This window comes from Aquarana catesbeiana, linkage group LG12 (assembly GCF_042186555.1).
Source record: "Aquarana catesbeiana isolate 2022-GZ linkage group LG12, ASM4218655v1, whole genome shotgun sequence".
Taxonomy (NCBI): domain Eukaryota; kingdom Metazoa; phylum Chordata; class Amphibia; order Anura; family Ranidae; genus Aquarana; species Aquarana catesbeiana.
This window is the reverse complement of record NC_133335.1, coordinates 206,629,413-206,651,411: the sequence shown is the minus strand read 5'-3', so window position 1 is coordinate 206,651,411 and position 21,999 is coordinate 206,629,413. Positions and strand designations below refer to the sequence as shown.

At 49.3% G+C, this 21,999-nt stretch overlaps 1 protein-coding gene across 1 annotated transcript in view; it reads right to left on the bottom strand.

Annotated features, from left to right (window-relative positions):
- Window positions 1-21,999, bottom strand: part of LOC141114272 (bactericidal permeability-increasing protein-like) — a 100,721-nt gene that overhangs the window by 34,492 nt on the left and 44,230 nt on the right. Inside the window, exons 5-7 of the mRNA XM_073607860.1 lie at window positions 16,054-16,209; window positions 15,717-15,780; window positions 13,625-13,685 (exon numbers count right to left, since the gene is read on the bottom strand). Coding sequence (XP_073463961.1) covers window positions 13,625-13,685; window positions 15,717-15,780; window positions 16,054-16,209 — 281 coding nt within the window. The remainder of the gene's footprint in view (window positions 1-13,624; window positions 13,686-15,716; window positions 15,781-16,053; window positions 16,210-21,999) is intronic.

Genomic DNA, 21,999 nt, shown 5'->3' with positions numbered 1-21,999 from the left:
CTTAGTAAATAGAGTCCACCTGTGTGTAATTTAATCTCAGAATAAATGCAGCTGTTCTACGAAGCCTGCATCATGAAGGCCAAGGAACACAGCAAACAGGTCAGGGATAAAGTTGTGGAGAAGTTTAAAGCAGGGTTGGGTTATAAAAAACATCCCAAGCTTTGAACATCCCACGAAGCACTGTTCAATCCATCATCTGAAAATGGAAAGAGTATGGCACAACCAGGCCCGTATTGGCCATAGACAAACCGGGCACTTGCCCGGTGGGTCGGGGCTGCCGTGCCGCAAGTCTTTGCAGGGTCCAAGGCAGCTGGGCTGCTCTTTGAGACCGCGACGCTCACCAGGCCTCTCTGCGGCCGCCCGACTGCCAGTTTAGCCCAGCAGCACCAGGGGGACGGAAACCTAAAGGGGGAGGAGCTAGAGGAGACACCTTAGGCCTCTCTGCGGCTGCACAACCGCCAGTATAGTTCAGCTGTCGGTTCCGGTGGGCGTGGCCACGAAGGAGGGAGGAGCTAGAGGAGACACCTGCTGCAGACACCATGGAGCCGCATCAGAGAGAACGTGAGTGCAGCCCCCAAGTAACATGGATAGGAGGAACAGTGGGGGCTGCTGCATATAGAAGAAACATTCTCTCCATTTCCTCCTGCAGCCTCTTCTCCTCCTCTCCCTCTTGCAGGCTTTCAGAGGCTGCAGGAGGAAATGGAGAGAATGTTTCTTCTATATGCAGCCACCCCCACCGCTCCTCCTATCCTGCTTCTTTCTGCTGCCAAACCTGTACTCTCCCCTCCTCCCATGCTCTTTGCCCCTCATGCTCTTCAGCCCCATCTGTGCTCTCCAGCCCCCCATGCTCTCTGCCCCTCATGCTCTTGACCCCCCTGTGCTCTCTGGCCTCGCTGTGCCCTCCAGCCCCCCTGCTCTCCAAATCCCCCTGTGCTCTCCACCTCCCCCATGCTCTCTACCTCTCCCCTGTGCTCTCCGCCCCTCCCCATGCTCTTCACCTCTCCCCTGTACTCTCCACCTCTCCCCTGTGTTCTCCCCCTCTCCCCTGTGCTCTCCACCTCTCCCCTGTGCTTCCCACCTCCGCCATGCTCTCCACCTCTCCCCTGTGCTCTCCACCTCCCCCCATGCTCTCCACCTCCTCCCCTGTGCTCTCCACCTCTCCCCTGTGCTCTTCAACTCCCCCCCCATGCTCTCCACCTCCTCCTGTGCTCTCCACCTCCCCATGCTCCCCACCTCCCCCTGTGCTTTTCGCCTCTCCCCAAGTGCTCTCCAGCCCCCTCAGTGCTCTCTGCCTTACACCCAGTGCTCTTCAGCCCTCCAGTGCTCCCCGCCTCTCCCGTGCTCTACGCCTCCAGCCCCCCATGCTTTCCACCTCTCCCCTGTGCTCTCCACCTCCCCCCTGTGCTCTCCACCCGCCCATGCTCTCCAATCTCTCCCCTGTACTCTCCACCTCTACCCTGTGCTCTCCACCTCCCACCTCTCCACCTCTCCCCTGTGCTCTCTACCTTCCCCGTGCTTTTCACCTCTCCCCTGTGCTCTCCACCTCCCCCCTGTGCTCAACACCTATCCCCGGTGCTCTCCACCTCCAAACGTGATCTCCAACTACCATCGTGCCCTTCACCTCTCCCCTGTGCTCTCCACCTCTCCTCTGTGCTCTCCACCTCCCCCGTGCTCTCCACCTCCCCCGTGCTCTTCACCTCTCCCCTGTGCTCTCCACCTCCCCCATGCTCTCCACCTCTTCCCTGTGCTCTCCACCTCCCCCATGCTATCCCCTGTGTTTTTTGCCTCTCCCCCAGTGCTCTCCAGCCCCCCAGTGCTCTCTGCCTTCCCCCCAGTGCTCTTCAGCCCTCCAGTGCTCTCCGCCTCCCCCCGTGCTCTACACCTCCAGCCCCCCATGCTTTCCGCCTTACCCTTGCTTCCCCTGTGCTCTCCAACCCCCGGTGCTCTCCAGCCCCCCTATGCTCTCCAGCCCCTCCTGTGCTCTCCACCTCCCCCCTGTGCTCTCCACCTTCCCCGTGCTTTTCACCTCTCCCCTGTGCTCTCCACCTCCCCCCTGTGCTCAACACCTATCCCCGGTGCTCTCCACCTCCAATCGTGATCTCCAACTACCATCATGCCCTTCACCTCTCCCCTGTGCTCTCCACCTCTCCCCTGTGCTCTCCACCTCCCCCGTGCTCTCCACCTCCCCCGTGCTCTTCACCTCTCCCCTGTGCTCTCCACCTCCCCCGTGCTCTCCACCTCTTCCCTGTGCTCTCCACCTCCCCCATGCTCTCCACCTCTCCCGTGCGCTCCCCCTATCCCCTGTGTTTTTTGCCTCTCCCCCAGTGCTCTCCAGCCCCCCCGTGCTCTCTGCCTTCCCCCCAGTGCTCTTCAGCCCTCCAGTGCTCTCCGCCTCCCCCCGTGCTCTACACCTCCAGCCCCCCATGCATTCCGCCTTACCCTTGCTTCCCCTGTGCTCTCCAACCCCCGGTGCTCTCCAGCCCCCCTATGCTCTCCAGCCCCTCCTGTGCCCTCCACCTCCCCCCTGGCTCTCCACCACCCCCTGTGTTCTCCGCCTCCCTCAGTGCTCTCAGCCTCCCCCGTGTTCTCCACCTCCCCCTGGCTCTCTGAGTGCCCCTGTGCTTTCTGCCTCTTCCAGTGCTCTCAGCCTCCCCCATGCTCTCCAACTCCTCCCTGGCTCTCTGCCTCCCCCAGTGCTCTCAGCCTCCCCCCATGCTCTCCACCTCCCCCTGTGCTCTCCGCCTTCCCCCTTTGCACTCTACCTCTGCCCCAGTGCTCTCCAGCCCCCCCCTCATGCTCTCCACCCTCTGTGCTCTCCTGTCCTCCCTATGCTCTCCTATCCACCTTGTGTTTTTGCTTTAAGCTGTGCTCTCCAACCCCCTGTGCTTTTTAGTCCACCATGCTCTCCGGCCCCCCTGTGTGCTCCTCTTGCTCTGTGTTCTCTGCCTCTCCTCTGTGCTCTCTGCCCCCCCATTCTCTCTGCCTCCCTCCTCTGTGCTCTCGCCCCACCCTGTGTTCTCAAGGTTCCTCCCTGTGCTTTCCGCCCCTCCATGCTCTCTCCCGCCCCCCTGCACCTCTGCTGGGTTCCCCCTCCCCCATCTCCTTCAGGGTGGAAAGTGGGGAAGGGACCGGTTAACATGTCATGGGCTGCTCAGTCCAAAATGCCTGGGCCTATTTTTTGTCCCAGTCCGGGCCTGGGTACAACTACAAACCTACCAAGATATGGCCGTCCACCTAAACTGACAGGTCAGGCAAGGAAAGCATTAATCAGAGAAGCAGCCAAGAGGCCCATGGCAACTCTGGAGGAGCTGCAGAGATCCACCGGTCAGGTGGGAGAATCTGTCCACAGGACAACTATTAGTAGTGCACTCCACAAATCTGGCCTTTTTGGAAGAGTGGCAAGAAGAAAGCCATTGTTGAAAGAAAGCCATAAGAAGTCCTGTTTGCAGTTTGCAAGAAGCCATGTGGAGGGCACAGCAAATATGTGGAAGAAGGTGCCCTGGTCAGATGGGACCAAAATTGAACTTTTTGTCCTAAAAGCAAAACGCTATGTGTGGCAGAAAACTAACACTGCACATCACCCTGAACACACCATCCCCACCGTGAAACATGGTGGTGGCAGAATCATGTTGTGGGATGCTTTTCTTCAGCAGGGACAGGAAAGCTGGTCAGAGTTGATGGGAAGATGGATGGAGCCAAATACAGGGCAATCTTAGAAGAAAACTTGTTGGAGTCTGCAAACGACTTGAGACTGGGGCAGAGGTTCACCTTCCAGCAGGACAAAAAAAACATAGAGCCAGAGCTACAATGGAACGGTTTAGATCAAAGCATATTCATGTGTTAGAATGACCCAAAGTCTAAAAATAAATCCAATTGAGAATCTGTGGCAAGACTTGAAAATTGCTGTTCACAGAAGCTCTCCATCCAATCTGACAGAGCTTGAGATATTTTGCAAAGAAGAATGGGCAAAAATGTCACTCTCTAAATGTGCAAATCTGGTAGAGACATCCCCAAAAAGACTTGCAACTGTAATTGCAGCGAAAGGTGGTTCACTAAGTATTGACTCAGGGTGGCTGAATACAAATGCACGGCACACTTTTCAGATAACTATTTGTAAAAAAAATTGAAAACCATTTATCATTTTCCTTCCACTTCACAATTATGTGCCACCTTGTGTTGGTCTATCACATACAATCCCAATAAAATATATTTACGTTTTTGGTTGTAACATAACAAAATATGAAAAATGTCAAGGGGTATGAATGCTTTTTCAAGGCACTGTATATGCTAACCTCCTATCTAGGGTACCCCACTGCTGACATTAGCTCTAAGTGCCCCCTGCCTATCACTGACACCCTACCTGTGGGGACCTCCAGTGGCTCTTAAGGCACCTACACTGCCTATCAAGTGATCTTGGACCTATTCTATTCTATTGACTCTGGGGCCATATTGTGACTAGAAGGGAGAACTACACCAGGCACATCCATGTCCCTACCCTACAAATAGCACATCTAACAGTGTACAAATGTTTGTTGCCTTGTTATCCTGCTGACCCTCTGATATTGAATCTCCAACTTAGAACAGGTATACAGATAAGGAGTTCTGATTTTATCTAAACTTACTCAATCTGCATAATTGCTTTGGGTCAGGGACTCAAAAACTAATGGAGATAAAGGGTTAGCATGATAGCTAGACAGGTGGCCATTTTCAGTAGAAGCTACTTTGTGTTACCCCTAGCTCTCAATTCGAGCTGCCAACGATAGCCAAATTTCTCACTGACGATTGGCAAACAATCAGATTGGTTCCCAATAATGATCAATATGTCAGCTCTGACATAGTAATCACATGCAAGCAGGAGGATCCATTGACTAAAATGAGACCTTTCAGCCTTCAGATGAACACTGCCACCTTCAGGCTGCAGTGTTCATCTTCAGCATCATAGACTTAATAGTGTAACAGTAAGATGCAGTTACTGCACTGTTAAAAATATTAAATGAATTAAAAAATAGAAAACATTTATTTAAAAAAAAAAACAATATTTTTGCACATTTGTCAGCCTAAAATAAAAATAGAGCTTCCTTTTATTTAACCACTTTCCAACCGCCGCACGCCGATGTACGTCCAAACTTTGGCGGCGGATATCGTTGTTATGGCAGCAGCTAGCTGCCATAACCCCAGTATCCCCGTTTTCGTGCGGCGGTCGGCTTTCAGATAAAAGTGGTCTCTGCGGAATCTGCCGCGAGATCACTTTTATCGGTGGCGGGAGAGGGTGCCCCCTCCCTCCCGCCGCGATCCGGTGCACTGCGCCGCTTACCGGAGCCATTGGTAGCGGCGGAGGCGATCGTGTCTGTCTCCCTTCTGTGCCTGGAGATGAGTGAGGCTAAGATGGCGCCCACTCGTCTCCATGACAATACGTCTTAAAGTCACATTTTTCAATGTCATTGTCATGTCATTGTCAATGTCATGTCAAAAAACCGTTTTAAACATGTAAACATCTAAAATCCAAAACGAGGCTGGTCCTTAAGTGGTTAAACAGTATCAAATAAAAAACATTATATAGTATGTCCTTTTACTGCAGTCTTTTAATTCTCTTACACTTTTAAGGGAACCAGTAATGAGCAACTGTAACTGCAATTGCTGACTTGATTTTTGAAAATACCAGCTCTATGGCTACTGAGTGGACCCAATGGCTTTCGGAGAAAAGAACAAGTATGCAATTTCTGACTTTAATCTACTTTTCCTGAGCTTCATACGTGTTCTGAATCTTGGGACCTGCAATTAATGAAGCCAAGGGCAGCCAGGCTGAACTCCCAGTTTAAATAGATTCCAGGTACATCAAAATGAAAGGTGTGCAAAGTGTTATAGTTTGTTTATGTGGGGAAGCAGTGGTCTTTCCGCTGAGGTCTGGCACACCCCATGCTGAGCAGACATGTCCAATTTCATTCCGAATTTCTTTTTCGTCAACATTCGGCACATTTCGTTAATTTGGAAACATCCAAATTAACGAAAGACCATTATCAAATTTTTTCGAAAACAAGTTTTCTAAAAAAACGAAAATCCGAAATTTGAAAATTCGAAAGAACGAAGATCCGAAAATCTGAAAATTCTAAAGAACGAAAATTTGAAAATCCAAAAAATAAGAAAGAAAATCTGAAAATAAAAATGGAGATCTGAAAATTGGAAAATCCAAAAGAACAAAAAATATTCGGATAATTTCTATCATAACTAAAATATTAAGTTTATTAACTATTATTATAGTTTTAATTTTTATTATTATTATTTTTTATTATTAATTAATAATAATAATAATAATAATAATAACAACTATAATAATAGTTATAAACCATTAAATTATAGGTATTGGAATTTCGTTTCAAATTTGGCTGTTAGTGAATGTAATGAATTTATCCAAAGTTGCGAATTATCCGAAATGCCGGATAATGCCGGATAATTCATAGCTTCGGTTACGTTTGTATTCGTTATGTTCACTAACAGCCAAATTTGAAAGGAAATTCCAATACCTATAATTTAATAGTTTAGAACTATTATTATAGTCTTTTATTATTATTTATTAATAATAAATATTAATAATAATAAAAAGAACTATAATAATGGTTAATAAAAGTAATAATTTAATTATAATATCATGTTTTTTGTTCTTTTACATTTTCAAATTTTCGGATTTTCGTTCTTATTTTCAGATTTTTGTTCTTTTGAATTTTCGGATTTTGGAATTTTTGGATATTCGTTCTTTTGAATTATTACAAATTATCGAAATAACGAATACCGCATCTAAACAAATGGAATGGAATAAATTTGAATTGATCTGATGTTAAAAATTTATTTGAAATATCGAATATTGATCATAACGAATGAAACGAAAAACAAAAAAAAAAAAATTTCGCCAGTGCACATGTTTAATGCTAAGTCAAAGCTAGAACTCTCCAAACATCAGGAGGCATAGGTTTTGCTGATTGCAGAGGTATAGATGTGACTCAGCAGGGGGCATGTCAGATTTATGCAGAGAGACCACTGCTTCCACGCAGAGACCAAAGGTCCTTCTGTACAGGGGATAGGCTTTTCTACCTAGACTGTCTCCTTTCTAAAGAAAACAAACTGTTAGATTTTGCACACCTTTTGTGTTGATGCATTTGCTAAACTAAAAATCCAGTTGGGCATAAAGAAAAACCCATGGTAAATATGAAAATACACCTCTGCAACTTACTTCACCAAAAGAGCGAATAAGTACAAGTACAAGTACAAAAAATACAAATGCGTGTGCTAAAAATGTTTGCAATGTACACAAAAGTGTGAATGACTGGTCTCTTAGGGCTTGTTCACATGGGTGGCCAGGGGGCGGTAAAAGCAAGTGGTTAAGCCACGGTATTACTGCCTCTCAACCACCCACCTGAAGAAGGGCATGCAGTTGCTCGGGGCTGTATGCATGCAACAATCTTGGTGCTTTGCTTGGTGCTTTGCTTCACTACACTGGCAAAAATTAAACCACATGTCACATTCAGCTGGCGGCACCACCCATGACCCATTTAGGTCATAGGGATGCACTGCTACTGCCCTGCAATCGCGGGCAATGCATACAGTTGACACACAGTGATTCAGCTTTTTTTTTTAGAATTAAACAGGTGGTGAGGAGGTAACATGTGAGAATGAGCCCTTAGACCCCTTTCACACTGGAGCCGCTCGTGCATTAGCAGTAAAGCGGTGCTCATCTTAGCTGCGTTTTACCGCTGTCTAAGCGGCGCTTTTCGTCTGCTAGTGGGGCGCTTTTGAACCCCCTGCTAGCGGCCAAAGAGGGGATTAAAAACACCCATGTTGCGGCGCTTTCAAATCGCTTTTCAGGTGCTTCAGAAGTGCTGCCCATTCATTGCAATGGGCAGAGGCAGTTTGGGAGTGCTGTATACAGCGCTCCCAAACCGTCCCAAAGATGCTGCTTGCGGGACTTTTTCTAACGTCCCGCAAGCACACCGCTGTGAAAGTACTCAGGCTTTCATATTCGGGCGGCATGGGAGGCAGTTTTCAGGCGCTTTACAGGCGCTATTTCTAGCGCTAAAACGCCTGAAAACTGCCCGAGTGTGAAAGGCGTCTAACTGTTGCCAATTTTCACCACTAGATGGTGCTGTGCCTTTCAAAATGAAATTAAGCCGCTACAAACAGCTACAGCCTATGGGATGTATTTCTAACCTTCTAACATCAGGGAGCTGGTTTTGCATTCTCACTGACTTGTATGGGGAGATAAGCAGATCCAACACAGAAGCAGTGGATTCATTTAATTTTCTGTATAATAAAACTTTACATAGTTTTGTTTCTTAGCATTTGCCAGGTTTCCGTCTTCCCTTCCCAAAGCCCAGTTATAATCCCATAGAACAAGATGTTGTGTAACTTCAATGTTCAAATGTAAAAATCTGCACTTTAATCTCTGCGCTATCTTCTTTAGATCTACCTTATCTCAAGGGTCTAATTAACTTGAAAAATGCATGTACTTTTTAATGTTATTTATTTTTAGATGGTATATTCATTGTGATGCAGGCAGATTGTAGTTTTTAGTTAGAGTATCGGGGCAGATGGCTCTCATCCCTAGAGAAATAATACATACTGTACCAACTTCCAACTTTCCGAGAGGAGAAAGAAGAGTGCCTTTGTGTAAAGTACTGTATGTAGGCAAAGGATACATTCCTGTGATTTTTCAGTTACGTGGATCATTAATATTTAATACACTATTTAAAAAAAAAAAAATTTCACCGCTACTTTTTCTTTATACTGATTTTTCAAAGTAACAAATTCAAAATTGGTTAGCTCATCCTCAGCCTCTGTAACGTGAAAAGAAATGTAATTCTGCGCTACTAATAAAATTAAAATAAGTGTTATAAATAAATAAGTGTTAAAATAAACGTGTATATTTTAGATGTAGGAGGTTGCTGCTTAATACCAACTGTTATTAGCAGACCAAAATAAAAAAGAATAAATGTGAAGCACTACATCTTTATAGAAATTATAAACTTACTTTGCAATATGAATAGATAGATAGATAGATAGATAGATAGATAGATAGATAGATAGATAGATAGATAGATAGATAGATAGATATAATGCCCCTAGTGGGAGTGTTGATTATGGCACCTAATAATATTACAAACAACACAAATATAGTGTGTGTAATCAGTAACCTCCAGTGGACAAAAGAAATATAACACATAATATGAGTCAAAGAAAAGTCCAAATATCCAGTGATATCTTCTGTAAACAAATTGCTATCCACATACAATCTAGCAGTGAATACTAGAAAATGAGTGACTTGACACCAAGTAGATCCTCCACCAGTCACACTATGCGCTCACCTCCCAGAGTGGCCCCCAATTAGGCCAAGTAGCACCTTCCCCTTTGCTTAAGAGACACTGGATTGAGACCCCAAAGGGGAAAGTGCTACTTGGCCTAATTGGGGGCCGCTCTGGGAGGTGAGCGCATAGTGTGACTGGTAAAGGGTCCACTTGGTGTCAAGTCACTCATTTTCTAATATTCACTGCTGGATTATATAAGGATAGAAATCTGTTTACAGAAGATGGACTTTTCTTTGACACATATCATGTGTTATATTTCTTTTGTCCACTAGAGGTCACTGATTACACACACTATATTTGTGTTGTTTGTAATATTATTAGGTGCCATATTCAACACTCCCACTAGGGGCACTATATATATTTCATGACTAAGCCTATCTCTGATATTTGCTGCTTGCAAGTTAAAATCCGTATTTTTTGTTAAAAAATTACTTAGAACCCCCAAACATTTTATATATATATATATATATATATATATATATATATATATATATATAGCAGAGAATCTAGAGAATAAAATGGCGATTGTTGCAATATTTTATGTCACACTGTATTTGCGCAGTGGTCTTTCAAATGCAATTTTTTAGGAAAAAAGACATGTTCGTGAATTAAAAAAAAAAAACAAAAGCAGTAAAGTTAGCCCAATTTTTTTGTATAATGTGAAAGATGATGTTACACCGAGTAAATAGATAACCAACATGTCACGCTTTGAAATTGCGCACACTCGTGGAATGGCGACAAGCTACGGTACCTAAAAATCTCCATAGGTGGCGCTTTAAAAAAAATAACCATTACCAGGTTAGAGTTACAGAGGAGGCCTAGTGCTAGAATTATTGCTCTCACTCTGACGATTGCGGCGATACCTCACGTGTGTGATTTGAACACCGTTTACATATGCGAGCGCGACTTACGTGTGTGTTTTCTTTGCTGCACTAGCTTGCAAGGACAGGGGCGCTTTAAAAATTTTATTTTATTTTCTTATTTATTTTATTTATTTACATTTTTTACATTGGTCCTTTAAAAAAAAAAATTTGATCACTTTTGTTGCTGTTACAAGGAATGTAAACATTCCTTGTGACAGTATTAGGTGGTGACAAGTACTCTTTATGGAGGGATCGGGGGTCTAAAAGATCCCAAATCCCTCCTTTGCATTTCAAAGTATTCAGATCACCAAAAACGGCGATTCTGAATACTGTCATTTGTTTTAAAAACTGCGCCATTGGCAGCTGAGTAAACCGGAAGTGATGTTGTGATGTTGCGTCCGTGATTACACAAAGGAGACTTCCAGCTTCGTTCCAGTCTTACCCTAGCTGGCGGAAGTGCCGGATCATGGATTGGGTCTCCTGGTGTGACGGGAGGCCCAGGAAGAGTGGCGGAAGGCGGCGGAACGTCCCCTCTCGCTCCTCCGGGATAACAGCTGAGCGGCTTTTAGCGCCATTGGTTGTTATCCCTGAAGAGCCGACCGCCTGCTCTAAATAAACGGTACCGGGGATGATCCATGTAGCATAATACTGAGTTAACTCGAGTCTGGTTTTCCTTTTCTTTTCTATTTTGGATTGCTTTACCTAGCATACGCCTGTCCACAGTTAGATTCCTTAAGGGTCAGCAGGCGGAGGTTCCGTTTACATTTTCTATACACGATATGATATTTTCCTTGATATTTTCGGTATATGATATTTGTACCTACTGCAATGTGTGAAATTTTGTATACTCTGTTTACAAACGGCTATTGCTTTCTTTGTTATGTCTGTATTATCCTGACTATAACTTTTCAATAAGAATTATGGTTAAAAAAAAAAGTAACAAATTCAAATATTTAATGGTTGGATATGTGGTTTACTGCAGTATAACACTTCTAAATTGCATATTTCTTTATAGAGGTTTATACGCTGGGACCAATGAGGAGAGATTAGGGATGAAGGGATTTGGTTCCAAATAAGGGACTATTCCTCCAAATCAGGAACAGTTGGGAGCTATGGTACTTGATATATCTCGGGGGGCCTCCAAATATTCCCTTTTTTTTATCCTGACTCATAATGTATAATAGTTGGTTGATCTAAAGGAGATTGTACAATACAATTGTTTAGCTCCCAATTGTCCCTCATTTGGAAGTACTGTCCCTCTTTTGGAACAAAATCCCTCTATCCCTCTTTCCTCCTCAAACTGTCCCTCTTTTTGGTCTGATATACAGGTCTCTATAAAGAAAAGAACTATATAGCATTCAAGAATGGTTATACTGCACTAAACATATTATTAAAGACGAAGTAAACTCTGATGGGTTTTACTTCTTTTGCTCGTTGCAAAGCCTGCAAATGAAAGGCATAATGGGCTTCGCATCCTAGCCCATTATGTGCAACTTACCTGCAAAAGAATCCAGCGATGTCCCCTGTGTAGGCAGCGTCCATCTTCTGGCCCCTCTTCCTTCTGGGCCGCGGACTCCGGCTCTGTGATTCGCCGTAGCCGTGTGACGTCACTCGCGTGCATGCGCACGGGAGCCGCGATTAATGACACAGGCTAGGCAAGAGACGACACTTAGTTTCGTTTCTTCCCCGCACATGCGCCATTGGAATTTTTGGCGGACTACAAGTGAAATATCTCCTAAACGGCGCACCTTTAGGAGATATTTCCACTACCTAAAGGTAAGCCTTATTCTAGGCTTACCTATAGGTAGAAGTCCAAAAAGTGGGTTTACAACCACTTTCAAGCTCAAATAATTGTATTGTCTATTTAAAAAGCCAGTAAATACCAAAATTAGTGGTGATTTATTATTTTTTTACCTATAAATTCATAAAACTGTACATCATTTGGAGTATGGCAGAGGTGTGTCTTTTGTCTACATCCTTTGTGCTCAAAGGTGTCCCTCTTTGCCATCTCAGAAAGTTGGGACGTATGAGGTTGTAAGGTGGATGGTCAGCTTGTTCAGAGATGGGATTTGTAGTGTTTATCTATAAAACTGTTCTAAGAGTAATTAATCACCCATTGCTGATACTGCTAGCAGGGACTGAGCCACTGAGAGCAGGACGCCAAGTGCACCCAATCCATACCCATACCACAGCATATACCACACTTATTCCAAACCTAGATTGAACCTATATCAACCCCATACTGAGGACCCATACTGATCAACGCCTCCTATGAGGGTAGCTGTCAGGATGCACATGCCAGCAAACAGAATAATCCCTCTAGAAGGACTTTTGGGCAAAAGCTAAAACTGATTCCCTTTCATGCTTGTAAGAATTGGGCATTGGCTAATAGATATGCGCATGCACGAACTTGCGCGCAAACACAAGCCAGATTCAATGCTACTTTGTCTTCAGCCTGAGTCTTCAGCCTGAGTCTTCAGCCTTCTGTGTATCTGGCATCCTGTGAATCTACATCCTGATTCCAGTTATCAACCCAGCTTGTCTTGATTATTTCCTGAACTCCACCTGCATAGACCTCGGTTTGTCCAGTGAGCATTCTTCTGTCTACTCCTTTGGCTCCAGTTCCACTGATCGGTTCCAGACCCAGCTTGCTTCCTGACTAAGTTCCTGTCTATGACCTGTACCCGATTCTTCAAGTCTGTGCATGACCCAGCCTGCCTGACCCTGCTACCCTGCCTGCTGTCACCAGCACCAGCTGCCTGCCTACCTGTCTACGTGCTGAAGCCATCTGACGACTTCACCTGCCCAGCAAGGACATCTGCCCTGCTGCCAGCAAGACTTTCTGGCACTCCTGCACCTCCTGTCTACACTATCAGGGGCCCCAAGTCAGAGGTGTAAGAGAGGCCTTCCTCATCCTATCAGGCCCTGCTACCAGGTACGTGATAGTAGCACTACAATTATATGTATTAAAACTGTAATGCCCCGTACACACGGTCGGACTTTGTTCGGACATTCCGACAACAAAATCCTAGGATTTTTTCCGACGGATGTTGGCTCAAACTTGTCTTGCATACACACTGTCACACAAAGTTGTCGGAAAATCCGATCGTTCTAAACGCGGTGACGTAAAACACGTACGTTGGGACTATAAACGGGGCAGTGGCCAATAGCTTTCATCTCTTTATTTATTCTGAGCATGCGTAGCACTTTGTCTGTTGGATTTGTGTACACACGATCGGAATTTTGTTGTCGGAAAATTTTATATCCTGCTCTCAAACTTTGTGTGTCGGAAAATCCGATGGAAAATGTGTGATGGAGCCCACACACGGTCGGAATTTCCGACAACAAGGTCCTATCACACATTTTCCGTCGGAAAATCCGATCGTGTGTACGGGGCATTGGTATTACCTTGAAATGTTGTCAACTCCTTCTGCAAGATTGTGATGACTTCATTCACTTGTGGGCAGAGCTAAAATAAGGAATATAATAATAAGGAACAATAATTACAAATCTGAAATTATATACAAGAAACTTCTAATGTTAATGCCTCTCCTCTCCACCTCATCCAGTCAGAGAATGCCTTGCATTTATTAGAAAAAAAATGAATGGTGGCCATGCTAGTGACCCCCTCTGGTCAGTGTCTATAGGGGAATAAAATCGGCATAGTATCCGGAAGATAGTAGCAATCACTGTAGTAAGCCCAACTACTACAATGATTATCAGCTTCCTCACCGGTCCCTCAGGTATGAAATATGCATACTTACACTGATCCAAGTTGGACCGATGTAAGAATGCAATACAGATCATATCTAGAGTTCAGCTTTAAGACCAAGTTGAGCTTGGATACATGTGTATATGAAAATCAAATACTAGGACCAGTAAAGTGTTTATCTTTTAAATGTATTAATAATTATGCCTACCCAGAATATTTGTTCAGTTTCTATATATATTTTTGACAGGTACCTCCAGTCAACGCACTTCTGGAAATGGTGAAGGTAATGCTCAAAGGCAGTGGAGTGGAACAAATGTCTAATGGATGCTTCCAGCAGCAGATGTCTATTCAGGATCAGGCTGAGGTCATCATTGGCAAACAGTGTAGTATTAAACTAATCACCAATGCATAATCAGGACAGAAGCCAAGGCTGGCAAAATGCAGAAAGTGGGGTGAAGAATTAGCAGGGGAAGATAAAATCAGCACGCAGTCCAGAGTAGGTATTGGAATAGCATGGGTCTTGAACAAGGCCAATAAAAGGACAATTTAAAAGCGAGTAAAGTATAGCAAGGTTTGTCATTAAAGCCCTACTAAACCTTCTACTAAAATAGGATAAATACACTCCAGGTGCATTAAAACAAACGTTTTGAAATGTTTTACAGTTATTTTTCTTTAGAAAGCAGCCACAGCCTGAGCAGAAAAGCCTGTCCCCTGCCCATATGCCGGCGTGGAGCCACCTTCTGTGCGCTCCACGCCGGCCCCAGCCTCCCCCTGATGGCCACAGGACGAACCATCTGCTGAAAAGCTTCTCTAACAGCCTTACATCGCTGATACAACACCCAGACTGGAGCTCGAGGAACTCACCAGGATCATCCCCACCAGGAACCTACCAGGATCATCCATCTACAGATGAGCCCTTTTTAATTATGTCTTTTGTAAGTGTTTTTAAACTTTGTGTCATTAAAAGTATTCACTAATACTGCACTCAGGTGGCGCTTCCCTTCTTTACCCTCTTTTACATATCACAGAGCCAGCATCTCTGGGGATAGCAGCCGCCTTCTAGATCCATTGCTTCATCAACCTACTTCACACATTGTGAACTGCTACACCTTTTTAACCCCTGGACTGCCAAACCCTTTTTAAACATGTAATCCCATATCCATATGCTTCTAACTGCCAGACCCTCATTAACCCCTGGGCTGCTAACTCTTTAGCCATGGACTATATGCCTGGCCAATCCGATTAATCCTGAATATTGTATACTGTATATGCGCTTGAAGTTATCATTATCTTTACCTGCCCATATGCCCCCTGCTGAGTCCCACTTAAGTTCATGATTGGACACCTCTGGCTCTAACTCAGCAGGGGGCATGTCAGACTTCTACAAAGAGACCGCTGCTTCCCAACAGAGGGCAATGATCCAACTCTGCAAGCCTGGCAGGTGACAGGCTTTTTTAATCAGGCTGTAGCTTCTTTAGAAAATAATAAAAATGGAAAGACATTGAACGTCTTTTGTTTGGGTGAATAAGCAATGTATTGTATTTAGCAGATTTAAACTGAAGATTCAGTTGGGCTTTGACTAACATAGAAGTGTAACAAGCCAGATCAGACTTTATCATGGACTTGGAGGTGTGCTGATCAGATACAATTTTGCCGATTGAAGGGAAAATCTTTGAACAATCTGTACAATCTTTAGATATTTTATACATGCAAGCAGGATTTATGTCTAGAAAATGTAAGCAGTAAAGTATTGCTTTAGCTAGATCTAGTCAAGCCATCTAATATTACCTTGTGGTTGATTTTATCCCTGATGGGCTTTTCTAGCAAAAAAGTGAAGAGATTGTAGAACCAACTGCAAAAATCAAACACAGGTTTAGTAACCTCAGGGGTAAACGTTTAATAAATATAAGAAGAAGAGGTTTATGAGTTGAATAACTCATCCTTGCTAAACAGGTTTTTTGAATAAAACATTGTCTTCCTGCCATGACAGGTCTCATTGTGTGCATGGAGTGAGACTCAGATGTATTAAATCCTGATTTTATCTTATCTGAAAGGTGATACCTAGATGTTCCTGACATTGAGAAGGGGAAGTAACAGTACAATTATCTAGATTATGCTCACATACCTTGCTCCTCCAGACAGGTGCAGCTTGGCCTTTGTTATTTCTGAATGACAAGCAGAAAGAGACAAAGATGGGCGTCCAGACGAGTCTTTGAGAGTTGCTAGATTTGTCACTAAAGATACTTCTGATAGTGTAAGGTCAAATGTCCCATGGTCCTTTCTGTTTGATAAAAATGTATCCATTAAAATGTGGAGAACATTTGCATGTGTAGCCATTTTTTTTTTCGGTCTCGGGGAAGTCGGGGGGAGTTTGATTTTTAGACAGTTGCCTCCAGAACAGGTGCCTTCTTTGGAAGATTATCCTTTACCTCTTATTGGGAACAACAAACATTTTGCATTGCCCATTACATTCTTGGAGACCATGGTCACCAGCACAAATAGAGTGTCTAACCCTTCCTCACTCTCTCAGTCCAAAACTAAGGAAGAAAAAGGTTTTGCCTAGAAAGACACTTTAATTTACAATAGTTGTGTTTTATCAAAAGAAGCAATGCCCTACTGGTGGTCACTGAAACACATTAAAACTCTATTTGCCCATAGATTGGCTCAAACTGACCCTAATTAGGAAGACACAACCCTTGTGGGCCCTGTCAGCCCCTGGCTTGTATATTTGGATTTTCAAACAGTGATATCTCTCTGTCCCAATTCCTGGCTCTGTTTCTGTCCATCTGGGAGGATAGGGTGTTCCGTCCCTCCTTTTCATATTGCATTAAAAAATTTATAAAATGGTATTAAAAAATCCAGCAGTGGAAGTGGGAACCTGTTTTAATAGCCACAGCAAGAGTGTAGACTCCTTAACTCAAGTGGAGAGATCTTGCCAGTAGTGTCCCTAAAGCAGTGGTGCCCAACATGCAGCCCACCACCCACAGCATCTTTTGGCCTGCCAGCCACTTGAAGTTCTGTCAGCTCCTGAAATATTGGGCATTAGGGAGAGAAATAAAAACCAACCACCTCTTCAGGAGATCCAGGCCTGCTTTCTCCTTCTGACTAGTGCCCCAGTGACTGTCTGTAATAATTGCACTCATCAACAGCGGCAGTTCAGGATTCTTTAGGAAAGCGCTGTGCCTAGCGCAAAACATGCCGAATAGAATTAATTCCTGCTGGCTATTTATAAAAAAGGAAGAATATTTTGCATCTCGCTGTATGGCATTCCTGTTGCTGATACCTGTGACCAGGGCTTTTTTTCAGCGGGAACGCGAGGGAACGCAGTTCCGGCACCTCCAGCACTGAATGTATTCTATGGCAAGGTGTACTGGAGGGTCAATTGATGTTGACTGCTGGATCTATTGTCACTGGGGATCTTTTTTTTTTTGTGGTGGTCTATTGTTGCTGGGGTGGTATTTTGTTGCGGGGACTCCATTGTTGCTGGGGGGTGGTCTGTCGTTGTGTGTGGGGAGATCTATTGTTGCTGTGGTGGGGTCTGTTGCTGCTTGGCTGGGGTCTATCAAATTCCATACAATTTAGTAGTACAAAATGATACTTGGTTCTGTACTCACTAAAAGGAGCGGTACTGGGAGGTGGCTAGGGGGTGGAGCCAAGAGACAGTGCTCGGAGGTGGGTATGGGGGCAGAGATGAAGGGTGACTCATAAAGGGGGAGTTCCTGCACCTATTCTCTGAGAAAAAAAGCCCTGACTGTGACCAAGTAGACAGGAAGTCAGCTCCCTGTGAGTGGAGCTCTTCCTGAACTCTTCTTCTTCAGTTTCCTGGGATTTGTGACATTGGTTTCCCAGGGGGCTGCAGAAGCAGAGCACGAATGACGACGAGAGCAGGCTGTGAAAAAACTACCCTGAAAAGCCCCTGAAAAAAATGACCCCGATCGTTATTATGGGGGAGAGTTGGGGGGGTTGGGGGGCTGCAGGGGCGGACTGACCATCGGGCAGTTCGGACGCTGACCGAGGGCCCGTGGCCAGTAGGGGGCCCCATGGCAGCTTCCACTTTGGGAGTCGGGACCCGATCTACCCGTCAGCTAGCTGTGATTGACGGGCTGATCGGGTCCCTGCTCACTGCTGAGACTGCAGTGTATACAGAACACCTCGTGATGCGCTCCTCCTCCTCCCCGCCGGCCCCTCCTTCCCTCCCGTCCACCCCAGGTGCTTGTATCTGTCATCACCTCGGACGGACAGAAAAGAGGAGGGGCCGGCGAGGAGGAGGAGGAGGAGCGCATCACGAGAGGTCTGTATACAGCCGCTTCCCGCGCTACTCTGCATCTAGGAAGGAAAGTGCAGCAGCTTGTACCACGTGCTGCTATTAGAAAGTTGCTGCACAGCTTCCCACCCACAGTGTCCCCCTGTGCCCCCCACCTCCCCACAGTGTCCCCCTGTGCCCCCACCTCCCCACAGTGACCCCCACCTCCCCACAGTGTCCCCCTGTGCCCCCCACCTCCCCACAGTGTCCCCCTGTGCCCCTCACCTCCCCACAGTGCCCCCCTGTGTGCCCTCCACCCCCACAGTGACCCCCTGTGCTCCCCACAGTGACCCCCACCTCCCCACAGTGTCCCCCTGTGCCCCCCACCTCCCCACAGTGTCCCCCTGTGCCCCCCACCTCCCCACAGTGTCCCCCTGTGCCCCCCACCTCCCCACAGTGTCCCCCTGTGCCCCCCACCTCCCCACAGTGCCCCCCTGTGTGCCCTCCACCCCCACAGTGACCCCCTGTGCCCCCCACCTCCCCACAGTGTCCCCCTGTGCCCCCACCTCCCCACAGTGTCCCCTTGTGCCCCCCACCTCCCCACAGTGTCCCCCTGTGCCCCCCACCTCCCCACAGTGTTCCCCTGTGCCCCCCACCTCCCCACAGTGCCCCCCTGTGTGCCCTCCACCCCCACAGTGACCCCCTGTGCCCCCCACCTCCCCACAGTGACCCCCACCTCCCCACAGTGTCCCCCTGTGCCCCCCACCTCCCCACAGTGTCCCCCTGTGGCCCCCACCTCCCCACAGTGCCCCCCTGTGTGCCCTCCACCCCCACAGTGACCCCCTGTGCCCCCCACCTCCCCACAGTGACCCCCACCTCCCCACAGTGTCCCCCTGTGCCCCCCACAGTGTCCCCCTGTGCCCCCCACCTCCCCACAGTGTCCCCCTGTGCCCCCCACCTCCCCACAGTGTCCCCCTGTGCCCCCCACTTCCCCACAGTGTCCCCCTGTGCCCCCCACAGTGTCCCCCTGTGCCCCCCACCTCCCCACAGTGTCCCCCTGTACCCCCCACCTCCCTACAGTGTCCCCCTGTGCCCCCCACTTCCCCACAGTGTCCCCCTGTGCCCCCCACAGTGTCCCCCCTGTGCTCCCCACAGTGTCCCCCTGTGCCCCCCACAGTGTCCCCCTGTGCTCCCCACAGTGTCCCCCTGTGCCCTCCACCTCCCCACAGTGTCCCCCTGTGCCCCCCACCTCCCCACAGTGACCCCAACCTCCCCACAGTGACCCCCTGTGCCCCCACCTCCCCACAGTGACCCCCACCTCCCCACAGTGTCCCCCTGTGCCCCCCACCTCCCCACAGTGTCCCCCTGTGCCCCTCACCTCCCCACAGTGCCCCCCTGTGTGCCCTCCACCCCCACAGTGACCCCCTGTGCTCCCCACAGTGACCCCCACCTCCCCACAGTGTCCCCCTGTGCCCCCCACCTCCCCACAGTGTCCCCCTGTGCCCCCCACCTCCCCACAGTGTCCCCCTGTGCCCCCACCTCCCCACAGTGTCCCCCCTGTGCCCCCACCTCCCCGCAGTGTCCCCCTGTGCCCCCACCTCCCCGCAGTGTCCCCCTGTGCCCCCCACCTCCCCACAGTGTCCCCCTGTGCCCCCCACCTCCCCACAGTGCCCCCCTGTGTGCCCTCCACCCCCACAGTGACCCCCTGTGCCCCCCACCTCCCCACAGTGTCCCCCTGTGCCCCCCACCTCCCCACAGTGTCCCCCTGTGCCCCCCACCTCCCCACAGTGTTCCCCTGTGCCCCCCACCTCCCCACAGTGCCCCCCTGTGTGCCCTCCACCCCCACAGTGACCCCCTGTGCCCCCCACCTCCCCACAGTGACCCCCACCTCCCCACAGTGTCCCCCTGTGCCCCCCACCTCCCCACAGTGTCCCCCTGTGCCCCCCACCTCCCCACAGTGTCCCCCTGTGGCCCCCACCTCCCCACAGTGCCCCCCTGTGTGCCCTCCACCCCCACAGTGACCCCCTGTGCCCCCCACCTCCCCACAGTGTCCCCCTGTGCCCCCCACCTCCCCACAGTGACCCCCACCTCCCCACAGTGTCCCCCTGTGCCCCCCACCTCCCCACAGTGTCCCCCTGTGCCCCCCACCTCCCCACAGTGCCCCCCTGTGCCCTCCACCCCCCACAGTGACCCCCTGTGCCCCCCACCTCCCCACAGTGACCCCCACCTCCCACAGTGTCCCCCTGTGCCCCCCACCTCCCCACAGTGACCCCCTGTGCCCCCACCTCCCCACAGTGCCCCCCTGTGCTCCCCACAGTGCCCTCCACCTCCCCACAGTGTCCCCCTGTACCCCCCACCTCCCTACAGTGTCCCCCTGTGCCCCCCACCTCCCCACAGTGTCCCCCTGTGCCCCCCACAGTGTCCCCCTGTGCCCCCCACAGTGTCCCCCTGTGCTCCCCACAGTGTCCCCCTGTGCTCCCCACAGTGTCCCCCTGTGCCCTCCACCTCCCCACAGTGTCCCCCTGTGCCCCCCACCTCCCCACAGTGACCCCAACCTCCCCACAGTGACCCCCTGTGCCCCCCACCTCCCCACAGTGATCCCCTATGCCCCCCACCTCCCCACAGTGTCCCCCTGTGCCCCCACCTCCCCACAGTGCCCCACCTCCCCACAGTGTCCCCATGTGCCCCCCACCTCCCCACAGTGCCCCCCTGTGCCCTCCACCTCCCCACAGTGTCCCCCTGTGCCCTCCACCTCCCCACAGTGTCCCCCTGTGCCCTCACCTCCCCACAGTGCCCCCCTGTGCCCCCCCACCTCCCCACAGTGTCCCCATGTGCCTCCCACCTCCCCACAGTGCCCCCTTGTGCCCCCCACTTCCCCCCTCCCCACAGTGCCCCCCTGTGCCCTCACCTCCCTACAGTGTCCCCCTGTGCCCCCCACCTTCCCACAGTGTCCCCCTGTGCCCCCCACCTTCCCACAGTGTCCCCCTGTGCACTCCACCTCCCCACAGTGCCCCCCTGTGCCCTCCACCCCCCCACAGTGTCCCCCTGTGCCCTCCACCCCCCCCACAGTGCTCCCTGTGCTCTCCACCCCCCCACAGTGTCTCCCTGTGCCCCCACCTCCCCACAGTGTCCCCCTGTGCCCCCCACAGTGCCCCCCTGTGCCCTCCACCTCCCCCCTCCCCACAGTGCCCCCCTGTGCCCTCCACCCCCCCCCACAGTGTCCCCCTGTGCCCCCCACCTCCCCACAGTGCCCTCCACCCCCCCCAGTGTCCCCCTGTGCCCTCCACCTCCCCACAGTGTCCCCCTGTGCCCCCACCTCCCCACAGTGTCCCCCTGTGCCCCCCACCTCCCCACAGTGCCCCCCTGTGCCCTCCACCTCCCCCCCACAGTGCCCTCCACCCCCCCCCACAGTGTCCCCCTGTGCCCCCCACCTCCCCACAGTGTCCCCCTGTGCCCTCCACCTCCCCACAGTATCCCCCTGTGCCCTTCACCCCCCACAGTGTCCCCCTGTGTCTTCTATCCCCCCCATGGTGTCTCCCTGTGCCACTCACACAGTGTCCCCCTGTGCCCTCCACCCACCTACAGTGTCCCCCTGTGCCCTCCAACCCCCCCCATGGTGTCTCCCTGTGTCCTCCACCCCCACTGTGTCGCCTTCCCCCTGATGGCTACCCTGAAAGACACTGTGTTAAGCCTGGAGGATCCCAGTGCTGTACTGTGTGCCCTGTGTTTTGGTTTGTGCCCTGCTATTTGCCCTACTGCGTGCCCCATGGCCTGTGATGTGCCCTGCTAGTGTACCCCCTTATGTGCCCTACTCTGTGCCCCTTGCCC